General features: G+C 51.9%; 1 protein-coding gene across 1 annotated transcript in view; it reads left to right on the forward strand.

Annotated features, from left to right (window-relative positions):
* The first annotated feature begins 390 nt into the window (after positions 1-390).
* LOC102036699 (steroidogenic factor 1) overlaps positions 391-11,404 on the forward strand; it is a 45,169-nt gene continuing 34,155 nt past the window's right edge. The window contains 4 exon segments of the mRNA XM_031057268.1: positions 391-585; positions 1,984-2,065; positions 5,885-6,075; positions 6,078-6,129. Of these exon segments, the coding sequence (XP_030913128.1) occupies positions 391-585; positions 1,984-2,065; positions 5,885-6,075; positions 6,078-6,129 (520 nt within the window).

Consider the following 11,404-nt stretch of genomic DNA (forward strand, 5'->3'; position numbering starts at 1 on the left):
CCCCCCGGTATTGCAGCCTTTTTTCCCCTCTGTGACTGAGGACAGCGGTAAAGCTCACCTTCAGAGTAAGGATGAAATATTTCAGGAGAGAGCATGGCGTGTTGGGCAACACACGTTGGAGAAGTCACTGTTTCTGTTGTGCCCGGGCCCTGCTCCCGCAGCCCGGACTGCTGGGGGTGGGGTTAGTTTCAGATTTTCTTAATTCAGCATCCTTCTCAGGGGTTGCACATCTAGACAGCTTCAATAGGGCCAAGAGAATAGGTTTTAGGGCAGGTAAGTCAGAGCTTCATCCTACTGCTTTATAATGTACCAATTAAATAACCAAACCCGTGTAACCCCGTCGTTAATTCAGAGCGTGCGGCCGCGCCGGAGCCGGGGCAGGGACCGCGCATGGAGCTTTATTTTGCTAAAATTGGATCAGCGAAAGTTGATCACTTGAGAGAGCGCCTGAACTCGGAGTCGGTCTGTGAGCGTGGGCAGCGCGACCGAGACCCTCGAGCGTGTCCCCAGCTGCGGTCCCGGCCATCGGGCACATTTTGGTGTGCGGGCTTTTGTTCCAAACTCTTTGTGCAACAACTGGCGGGGGTGAGGGACCCGTCCTGTCCCCGTCCCGCACAATGGAGCGGGGCGGGGGTCCCGCAGCGCCCCGTGTCCCTCGATGGAGATGTGTCCCAGGCAGGGGATGGGCGATGGGTTTCATCAGCTGCACGCTCTTGATTTATACCGAGCCGAAAAGGAGCAGCTGATGATTTCTGGGTGTTTTAATGGGGGTTTTCTTTTGATTGAACTCTACTTGAGCAGAAACGGAATCAGAGTGGAATAAGACTGTGAGTTTGGGATTTCATTAATGGAAAGGGAGACCAGAGATGCACTGGCCATTCCGCTAGCGCAGCATTTCTCCTCTTTTCTTTCCAGTACTCGCTGCTTTTTAAAATGAGACTCTCTGTGAGTAGAACATCTTTTTACAGTACAGGGAATAAGGTTGCAGGCTTCCTCTTTCTTTTCCCTCCTCTATTTTTTTTTTTTACAGGAGGCTTGTCCATTTAAATTAACCTTTCTCCCAGCTGGGCACACAAATGTTTTTGTTTTAGTTCACAGAGGGTTAATTCTATTCAGCCCTCACCGCGGCCGGCCTGATCCGGGGCAGCACAATCTGCTCTTTGAGCCGGGCTGGCCAGGCAGGACGCGTGGGGTGGGACCCCCATCTGCGGGCTCGGTGGGGAGCAGGAGCGGGACCCCCGGCCCTTTGTGCGCCCGGCCGCGGGCTCTGCCGGCCCGAGCAGGGCCCAACGCGCAGAAAATTTAATCCCTGTGTTCATCGATTATAAGTAAAAAAAAAAAAAAAAAAAAAGGCCCCTGAAGCGAAGGCGCCTGGTTTGGGGGTGGGCTTGTTTGGACAATGCAGCGCTCCACACTGAGGGGGGAGTTCCTCCAGTCCTGGGGCTTGAATTTCACGGGATGGTTTTCTTGAAACTAAAAATTGATAGTGAAAAACATCGTTAGGAAAAATAAAGGGGAAAAGAAACCCCAACACGTTTGTTTGTGTTTGAGGCATCACCAGAGGCGAGAGGAGAGTGAGATGCGGTTGGGATTTAAGTAACACATGTGTGAGATCTCCCCCTCCACCCCCTCCCCAAACAGCTGGTATTTAGCAGCTTGAGATTTAAACCCAGCTCGAGGGTGCTGCAGGGGGCTGAGATAGGGTCAGTTAATCAAGAAGCAAATAACTGGCATACAGCTGAAAAGAGGTTAAATATATTAATGAATTGCAGTGCTGAGTGTTGCCTGTAATTTTTTTTCAGCCGTGAAAGATTTTCTTAGCTGTAAATTCACGTTCTGTTGTATAATTGGGAAGTTTTGCCTGTGGCATCTTTCCTCGTTCTCCCTCTTGCTTTCCAGCCAGGCCAAATCCCAGCACTGTCTGCTCTGGGGTTCGCGTGAGGGCTTGTGCCTTCACTTTTGGCCTTACTTTTGGAAATAAAGTCTTTGTTTCTCTTCCATCGTAAAGCACCGCTGTGGAGAATCCCCCAGGCCGGCCGCACCAAAACCCCGCCAGGTTTCCAAGGTAAATCTCCCAGGGAGCTGTAGTTGCTGTAGAGTTTTCAGTGGGGTCTCCAGGGGTGGCTGTGAGCCCCCGGCAGCCTGGGGACCTGCAGCCAGCTCCTGGTCCCCTCGGGAATGTGGCAGTGCCACTCCCAGCACTGTGGGACTGCTGGGGTGTTGGAGCACCGGGCTGGCACAGGTGGGAGCAGTGACAGGGCTGTGCTGGGTGTGTGTCCCCATGCTTCAGTTCATTTGCTGTGTGGTTCAGAATCTCATCCACGTGCTGTAGTGCTTTCTCTTTGGGTCTTTGCTATGTGTTTTAGCAGGATTGTAAGATATTTCCTTTTGGAAATTCACAGGAATTTTGTTAAAAAAATTACCAAGACTGCTTATTTTGCTGAGAGCAAAAGGCAGTTTCTTGAAAAATTTAATTTATTGCTTTTACTTTTTGTCTTATAAAACATAGATGGGGAGAGCTTTTTTTCCTCTTTTTACTCCATCTTCTGTGTTTCTTGTGTAACATCATCATATTCTTGGAGAATTTACATTGTATGTGGTATGAAACCTACCATGACCTCTGAAAACAATACATCCTTTAATGTGGCTTCGGGGAGGGGCTAGCGAGGGAGTAGCCATAAAAATCTTCAGGGTTCAAGATGAGGTTGAGATTTTTGTGAGTGCTTTTGTCGTAGCAGCAACTGTTTGATTTAGTGGCCCCTGCTACAATGGGTTGGGAGAACAAAGCCAGAATATCCCGTGTATGAGTTTGTTAAATGTAAGACCCATCAGGAAAATTGGGGAGGGGGGAAGCTTCCTCAGCTCTCTCTCTGAAATAAAACAGCTATTTGAAAAAATTTCTTACCAATTGCTTTGTGTCCTAATCTGTGTTGTCTGGTGTAGCATTTGAAACCAGAGGAATCAGTGAGACGAGAGGTGACAGGGAGGAGGGAGGGCTTATTCACTTAAAAATTGCTATTCTTGTTATCTGTTTTGATATTCTAGTGAAATTTCAAGGTTAAGGGAGTTCAGAGCACCCTCAGTGCAAAACTGCTTTGGATTTGCTGGTGCTTTACCGTTTCTGTGCAGTTCCCTGTGGTTCTGCCCCATCTCTCCCATCTTTCACCCACACCAGGGGCTGCATTACGTGGGATGAAAACTGGCAAAGGTCAGCAAACCCATGGGTACTGGGCAGCAGTGTGAGCCTGGCCGTGGTCCCTGCAGGATTTTTTAAAAGATCTAAACCTCTAAGACTTTCTGTAGGCCATCATTTTTCATCTCCCATTTGTTTGTGGGGAGCACGGACACCTCTGTGGTCCCTGGGGTCTGTCTTTGTTCCCGGTGTGTGCTGCTGCTGTTTCCAGCTCTAACCTGCAAACCCAGGAGCAGTTTCTGCTGGAGGTGAGTGCAGTTCCTGTGGCCAGGGGCCATTCACACCATCTCCCCCTTGGCTGGGGAGATGGAGATGACGAGGGAAGGGTTCTGATTCCTCCTCGCTTTAATCATCCGGGCTTCCCACACTGCCTGGGTGACGGCCCCATTCTTCCCACAACAAAACAAGCTGTGCCTGGAAATGAGCCCTCACTGACACGGTCAGCCGGGGCTGCGGAGGGAGCCCTGGGGCTGGAGCAGCTGTGTCCTGCCTTTGGCTGTGTGTGGGAGCCGCTGCCATTCCCGGCGCTGCCCCCGAGCCGGGCACTGCTGCTGAGCCCGGGATTTATGGACGGCTCTGCGAGCAGGGGGAGGCTGCGCCTGAGCTAAACCCTGCAGATAGAGGACTCCTCTGTCCTGGCTAATCCCCGGCCCCCTCCCCGCCCTTATCAGATTGCTGAAGGTGGAGATTATGCACTTGGTGGCTACAAAGTCATGTTTAGCTGCCTCCCTTCAGAGATGCTCAGATAGCCCCACTCCTGGTTGTACCCACATTCCTTTGGGTGCAGCACATACCTGAGGTGGTCTGTCATGTGAAACTGGGAATGTTTTGCTGCAAATCGGGAGTGTTTCTTCACTTAAAGTTTGTATTTCCTTTGTTCATTCCTTTATTTTAATGCTTTATAACAGTGAAATTTGCAGAACAGTGCAAATGTGCATGCTGTGCATAGCAAACCTTTTAGAGATCAACACAGATTGGTTCTGGTTTCTACTGGGTTTAAGCTCTGGAGAAAGCTGCTTGTGAGTAGGAGCAGCTGGTTTAGATTTTTACTTGGCTTGTGTAACAGAAAACTGGTTTAATTTCTGGTCCCAAAACATTTGGCTCATTCATTTCTCTTGCATTCACATGTGCTGCAGCAGTAAGAAGCTACACCCTGGTTTGTCAGTTTGCTTGGGCTTTATTGACGCTGGAGAAGACTTCACTGTGACTCTTACCTCCTGCTGCTCCACAAATCCATCCTGTGGATAAACACCTTTGTCTCAGAAAACTCCCTGGTCAAATCTAAAGGAGGAAAATTGGCTTGGTACTGTGCTGGAGTGAGTTTGACCAGCTCATCTCCGCAAGCCAGTGCTGCCCAAAGGCTGGGGAGGGTCTGTGTGCACACAGGAGCAGTGGGTGTGGGCAGCAGCCCAGGCACGGGGTGGGTTTGTGTGTGCTCACTGTGAGCTGCCCTTGGCTCCCAGTGTGGGTGGTGGGAAGGGGGAGCTGCCATGCCTGCTCTGTGCCCTGCTCTGTGCCCTGCTCCGTGCCCTGCTCCGTGCCCAGGCACCCAGAGAGCCCCTGCCACCTCCTGGGTCCTGCTAGGCCGTGGGTGCTTCTGTCCCTGTGGGCAATGGCACTGGGAGACAGCCTGGTTTAACCAGCATCCCTAGGAGAGGTGTGATGGAGTGAGAAGCAGCAGAGTGGTTCCTTTCTCTTCTCGTGCCTGGCTCAGGCAGGGTGATCCAGTCATCTGGGTAATGTTTGACATTTGGGAAGGCAACCCCATGGAGAGTACTGGAATACTGCAGATCTGTGTGTTCCTAAATGTATTTGGATGGCTCCCACCTTTGCAGTGCAGATCTGTTTGCAACTCTTGGGATTTTATGGGGTTAAAACACAGGATGGGGGCTGGGGCAGCTTGGCCTGGTGTACAAGGGGTTAAACTGTTGAGCTGTGGAACATCTGCTGCAGGAAGAGCTGCTGGTGCAACTTGCTGGCATTATTTTAAGCATAGCTGACTTGGTTGAAGTGAGGTTTAGGCCTCCCTGCGCAGTAGGAGGTGATGAGATTCTGGGTGCACTATCTGGGTCTCTTCACCATCATCTTCCTTTCTGTTTGACATCCCTGTCTGGACCAAGCTGAGCATCATCTCTGCTCTCTCCCTCAGGCAGTGTTAGAGTCTTAAAATACTGAATTTAATGTGACAGCTCCTGTTGTGGAGAGCCCTGAAATTTACATTTTTAGTCATCCAAAGGCTTTTCAAAGATTTGGAAAAGGACCAGTAAAATCACATCACTGTGGCTCAGCTGTAGGATGGCTTCTCTAACGATGCTCTCAGGTTCTGGGCAGTGGCTTGTGAGAGCAGTGAGGCTGTTGAAGCCCAGAGGTGCCCCTGGAGTCTGTGAGATGTGACAGGATTTCACAGTCACTGCTGCCTGCCAGGTTTCTGTATTTGCACTCTGTGCAGTTGAGGTGGGACATTTCAGTTGGAGTTTCTGTCCCTCTGCAAACCCGTTGGAGTTTCTGTTCCTCTCTGCTCAGAGCAGCAGGAAGGTCGATGGAGGCTGCTGGGGAGAGCCCCAAGGGCCCTGCCTGGCAGTGGGGAAGGGGAGGATGGAGCTGCCCCTGCAGGATGGGCCCTGTGGCTGCCCCTCAGACCCACCTGACAGAAACGCCAGGCTCCCCTCAGAGCTCCCTCTTGCCTTGCAGATGAGCGGGTGGATCAGCGAACCTGCCTGATCTGCGGGGACAGGGCCACGGGGCTGCACTATGGCATCATCTCCTGCGAGGGCTGCAAGGGCTTCTTCAAGAGGAGCATCTGCAACAAGCGCGTGTACCGCTGCAGCCGCGACAAGAACTGCGTCATGTCCCGCAAGCAGCGCAACCGCTGCCAGTACTGCCGGCTGCTCAAGGGCGGCTGCTCAAGTGCCTGCAGATGGGCATGAACCGCAAAGGTAACGGCGGGAGAGGGGACACTGCCGCCGTGGGGGCTGCTACCGGGAGAGGGGACACTGCCACCGTGGGGGCTGCCAGGGCCATGGGGAGGCACAGAGAGGGGCACTGCCACCATGGGGGCCACCCTTCCCTCTCCTGCCCCTCCATCAGCTGCCATCTTGTACTGCATTTCTGCCTCCCAAATTCCCTGCAAAAAAAACCTCACAGCTTCAGCAAAATCGTGCATAGATTAAAAATTATGCACAGATACTAAGCTCTGAGCTACTTCATTCCTGTATGGAGAATGCTGTGGGTCTGGGGGGTATTGGGGGTGTGCTGTGCCTCTGGGGACAGCCCGGGTCCCTCACCTGTGGCTATCCGGGCTGTGCTGTGCCTCTGGGATCAGTGCGGGTCCCTCACCTGTGGCTATCCGGGCTGTGCTGTGCCTCTGGGGACAGCCCGGGTCCCTCACCTGTGGCTATCCGGGCTGTGCTGTGCCTCTGGGATCAGCGCGGGTCCCTCACCTGGGGGCCGCTCTCACCTGCGGGGGGGGGGGGGACGCCTGGCGGGGGCGCAGCGCCACCTGCCGGCGGCGCGCCGCCCTCCCTGCTCTCCTCCTGCCCTTCCTTGTCCTCCTTCCCCTTAATTTCCTCCTTTCCTCTTCCCTTAATTTCCTCCTTTCCTTTTTCTTCCTTCCCCCAAGAACCATCTGAATTTCACTCCCCACTGGTCTCCACCAAGGCCAGGGAGGCCTCAGGCAGCCCTGAAGGTTCTCAGTGTTGGGTTCTGGAGCTTTCTCTTCCTGCCCTGTTGCCCAAGTTATGGCATTGTTGGGTTGGAAAGTCCCTTCCATATTAGGTCTAAATACAATAATTTTCACATTCAGATAAGGGGCAGAGGTTAGCATTGGTAGGAAGACCAGCTTTGAGGAGGCTGGCTGTCATGCAGCCCAGGACCAGGATGGTATTCCAGAGAGTCCATCTGTATTTGGGAACCATTCTTGAGGCCTTTTTGATGGACCACCAGCAAAAACATTCCTACGTTTTGCTGCAGGTGGAAGCTATTGTCTGCTAAAATTATGCTTTGAAATCAAAAGACCAAGGCAATCTGGGAAGCTTCTAAGTCACAGTTAGTGGTAAAATATCTTGGAAAATAAAAACAATTCCCCCAGAATTCCTGTAATGCCAGTAAGTTAAAAAAACCTAAAGGGGGTAACAGCTGACTGACAGCCTTTTTTAAATATTTTTTTTTTTTTAGTGAGAAACTGATTATTTTTTTAAGAGCTTTCATAGGAAATAAACAGCCAGTGCTGTGCCTTGGTCGGGTCGGTGGTTGGGGTTTGTGCAGGCACAGCTCAGTTCCTGTGGCCCTCTCCTCTGCCCTGCTGAGGCACCCCCTGAGCTGCAGGAGCAGCCTCGAGGCACACGGGGAGGATTTGAGCTGAGGATATCTCAAACCAAGCAGCACCGTGGCTTTTGTGGGACAGAAATTTTCGCTCAAATTTTGTGTCATTTTCTGCTCCAGGAGGGCCTCCTGCAGCCCCTGTGCCAAGCAGGGTGAGGCTGTGCAGCAGCAAGGTCACCGTGCAGCTGGGCAGAGCCTCCTGCCAAGTCTGGCCAGGTCGTGGTGGGAAAGAGATCAAACCCTGATAAACAGGGACCAGCCTGGGAGGGGGGACAGGGCAGCAGGGCTGCCACTGGGCTCTGCAGGGGGAAGAGCAAGGGACAGAAACTGCTCCACGTTTATCCCCTTAGCTGGATTTCACTGCAGCTCCCTGGAAATTGATTAAAGAGCCTTAAAAAGGCTGAGAAATGAGGCTGCCCCTCTGAAATGCAGCTGTGCAGCTCGGGGTGGTAACTTGAGTTTTAAACAGCAGCTTTGCAAGCAGCCAGCAGGGTCAAACATCTCCCCTCTGTTTTCTGTGGTGGCTGTGGGAGATGGGACCCTCTGAAGGGACAGCAGGGTCAGAATCCAGCAGTGCAGTGCTGTGTGTCTGTGCTGGGGGCTGCACTGGGGGTGTCTGTCTGCTGCTCCACGGGGCTGTGGGTGGTGGAGTTGGACGTGCTGGCCTCACATCTCATTTTCCAGCAGTCCTGGGCATTCACTGCGTTATTTCCAGGGGTCAGATAGGGTTCCTTACCCTGTTCCACTTCTCAAATTACGCTGAAATCAATTGTGATAAAGGATTGTTATTTCCTCATTACCTGTCACTCAAGGAGCACATGAAGGAACTAAAATCCTTGAGTAATGCTTGTAGCCCCATTGATGTGTCTGTGCCTTTTGGGGGGAGAACCATGCTGTGTGCTGCTCAAGCACCGGAGGTTTCTCTGTAAACTTCTTTAGTGAAAAAAATGAATCTTTTAAGGTATAAAAAACTTCTTTCAACATAAATAGGTATCTGCTTAATACCCTGTGGGAGTGTTCCTCACTAAGGTTTGGTTGTATCTTTCAGCAATCAGGGAGGATGGCATGCCAGGAGGCAGAAACAAAAGCATTGGACCTGTCCAGGTGAGCACGTGTGGCTGTCCCTCGTGGTTCCCTTCAGCTTTTGGCCCCCTGGGCTGGGCTCACACCATGGCAGCAGCTCAGCCTGGGCTGGGGCTGGCTTGGCTGAGCCTCCATCACCCCTGGCCGTGCCTCCTGCTGGTGTGGCAGGCTCTGGCTCTGTCAGGAACACGTCAGGAGCTGTAGATTGGTAAATGGAGCTGGGTGCTGCTGGACGCATGGACAGGCTCGCTGCACCCTGTCCTTTGTGAGCCACACAAGGACGTCTGTCCCTCCATGACTCCCAGTAAATCTCATCTGCCTGCTGCAATCCCTTCAGCTGTGGCAAGCAGGGCACCAGTAAATGTCTGTCTGATTGATGGCCCAGCTTGTGCAGAGATGCCTTGTAAAGAGAGAGGGAATTCAGCACAGCAGCTTGTGCCGCAGCCTGAGGAATGATGGCCATTTCCAGCTTGCTCCTGGAAGAGGGGTCTTTTAAAAGTTTAGTGTTTATTTTAGCAAAATAGAAATAACACTGAAAGCCATTTCTGTGAGTCTGAGTGCCTGGGAAGGAGCCCTCAGCCCAGCCCAAAGCATGAGGAGCCAAGCAAGCTCTGCCCTGCTGGGCAGCGTCAGACACAGCCTGCAACCACACAAACCTCTTTCCTGCTGTTCACATTAAGGGACATACACAGAATTAAAAAAAAAAAAAAAAGATGCCTCTGTATTTTTGTTGTATTTTCCCCATTAGTGGTGGAACATTCCTCAAGGAGCATGCCCAGCACTTTCTTGAAACTTTATATTACAGTGAACTCAATTTAAAATTTTTTTACTCTATTTTAGCTTTGTATATGTTGCTCTCTAGAACTTAGGTATGAAGTGCTCAATTGCTACTTCAGGTGCCACCTGGTTCTTATCTGGAGGAAAATAGGGAGCTCTGTCTCCGTGTAAATGTTTTCCTGACTGATTTTATATGTGTCACCTTGCCTCTCTTGATTGCTTTATCAAACCAGAGCCTGCCCCACCTCCTGTTTGCCATTCCCTCTGCCAGTCCTGAGTGATGTTCCCAATGCACTGGCCTCAATTACTGCCAGCTTTTTCAGGGTGTGACAGTGGCTGATTTACAGCTCGTTGCCATGTCCATCTGACATCATCTTTTCATGTGTCAGTTCCTGTCTGCTGTGCTGCCCTCACTTGAACGGTGCTGCTGGAGGTCACCGTGATTACCTGTAAATAGAATTTTCCCTGTGTGTTGTTAAATGCAGAGGAAGGATGTGGTACCTGCAGGGGGGCAGGAGGCTCAGCCCTGTTGGGGGTGTTTGCAAACAGAGGCTCTGCTTTTCTGTTCCCAACCATTGTGTCCTGTATTTGACAGATATCAGAGGAAGAGATTGAGAGAATTATGTCTGGGCAAGAATTTGAGGGAGAGGCAAACATGTCATGGAGCAACAACGGAGACAGTGACCATAGTTCCCCTGGAAATGGAGTTTCTGAGAGCAACCAGCCTTCACCTGTTTCTACTCCATCTTCAAGGTGGGAATGACCCCTGGAAGAATTTGGTGTTACAGGAATCTTGGATTTCTTTCCCTGAGTGATACTTGGGGTCAGTGTAGGGGAAACATGTGGGTGCATCTTTGTGTAAACTGGTCATGCAGCAGGTTCTTACCTCTCTGATTGTGTTCTAAGACAAACAGGCACCGGGCTGAAAAGAATTGAACTGGGAAATGAGATATTTGTGAAAAAAGGAAGAAATCTTGAGATACAATTATATTTAAAATATACCTCAGTTTATATTGTTTGTGTTTTCTGCAGATCTTGAGAACTTGATCAGCTTTCATTGCTCATTTTGCATAAGCTCTTTCTCTGCACTTTGCTCAGATTCTGAAAATAAAACCATTTATGTTAGTAATTGGTGGTGTTGGCTGCTGTGAGTGCAAACCTCCTGATGCAGCCTTTGATTGCAAACACTGCAAGAATCTCAGACCTGGTCCCATCTGCTTTCAGTTGCAGCTTAAGCTTGGCCTTGTTTGTGTTCGCTGGCTGTGCGAGTACTTAATGTACAGTCCTAAATTCTGGCCCTGTGAGGAGGCTGGGGTGGAAGGGCTGGGCACAGGTGGGTTTTGGGTTTCTGCTTTGCCCCCTGAATGGCAGCTCAGCAGCTGCTCCCAGATCTCCATCACGTGGAACCAGTGCCCAGCCAGGCTGGGTGTGCAGCAGTGCATGGCCAGCTCATTCCAGGGCAGGGGCTGAACTCAGAGGCATTTCCATTCTGTTTGCTTTCCCTGTTTCTGTTCACATTTCTGGTGGAGCTGGATGTGACACTGTACTGAATCAGGTGGAGTTGTGGGGGTGTACTGAAGAGCTTTTCCTTCTCCAGTAGGTCGGTGGAGCTGAACGGCTTCGCTGCACTCAGGGATCAGTACCTGGGCACGCCGGTGTCCACGCACTACCAGTACCTGCCGCACCTTTTCAGCTACTCGGCGCACTCGGCGCTGGTGGCGCCGCAGCCGCGCAGCCTGGAGCCGCAGTCGCACGGCCTCATCAGCCAGCTGCTGTGTGCCGAGGACCTGGAGCCCCTCAGCACCCCCATGCTCATCGAGGACGGGTGCGTGTGACAGGGACAGCCCCAGGGCGGGCACAGCCACGGGGCAGGCAGCAAACCAGAGCCCATCCCGCCGGGCTGGGGCTGGGGTACGTGGGCCTGGCAGGGGCTGGGACAGGGAGTGGGGCTGGGACAGGGACTGGGCTGTGTGGGCCTGGCAGGGGCTCCAGGCTGCATGCTCTGGCCAGGCTGGGTGCTGGGCAGGTGGG

This window comes from Geospiza fortis, unplaced genomic scaffold (genome assembly GCF_000277835.1).
Source record: "Geospiza fortis unplaced genomic scaffold, GeoFor_1.0 scaffold27, whole genome shotgun sequence".
Lineage (NCBI taxonomy): Eukaryota > Metazoa > Chordata > Aves > Passeriformes > Thraupidae > Geospiza > Geospiza fortis.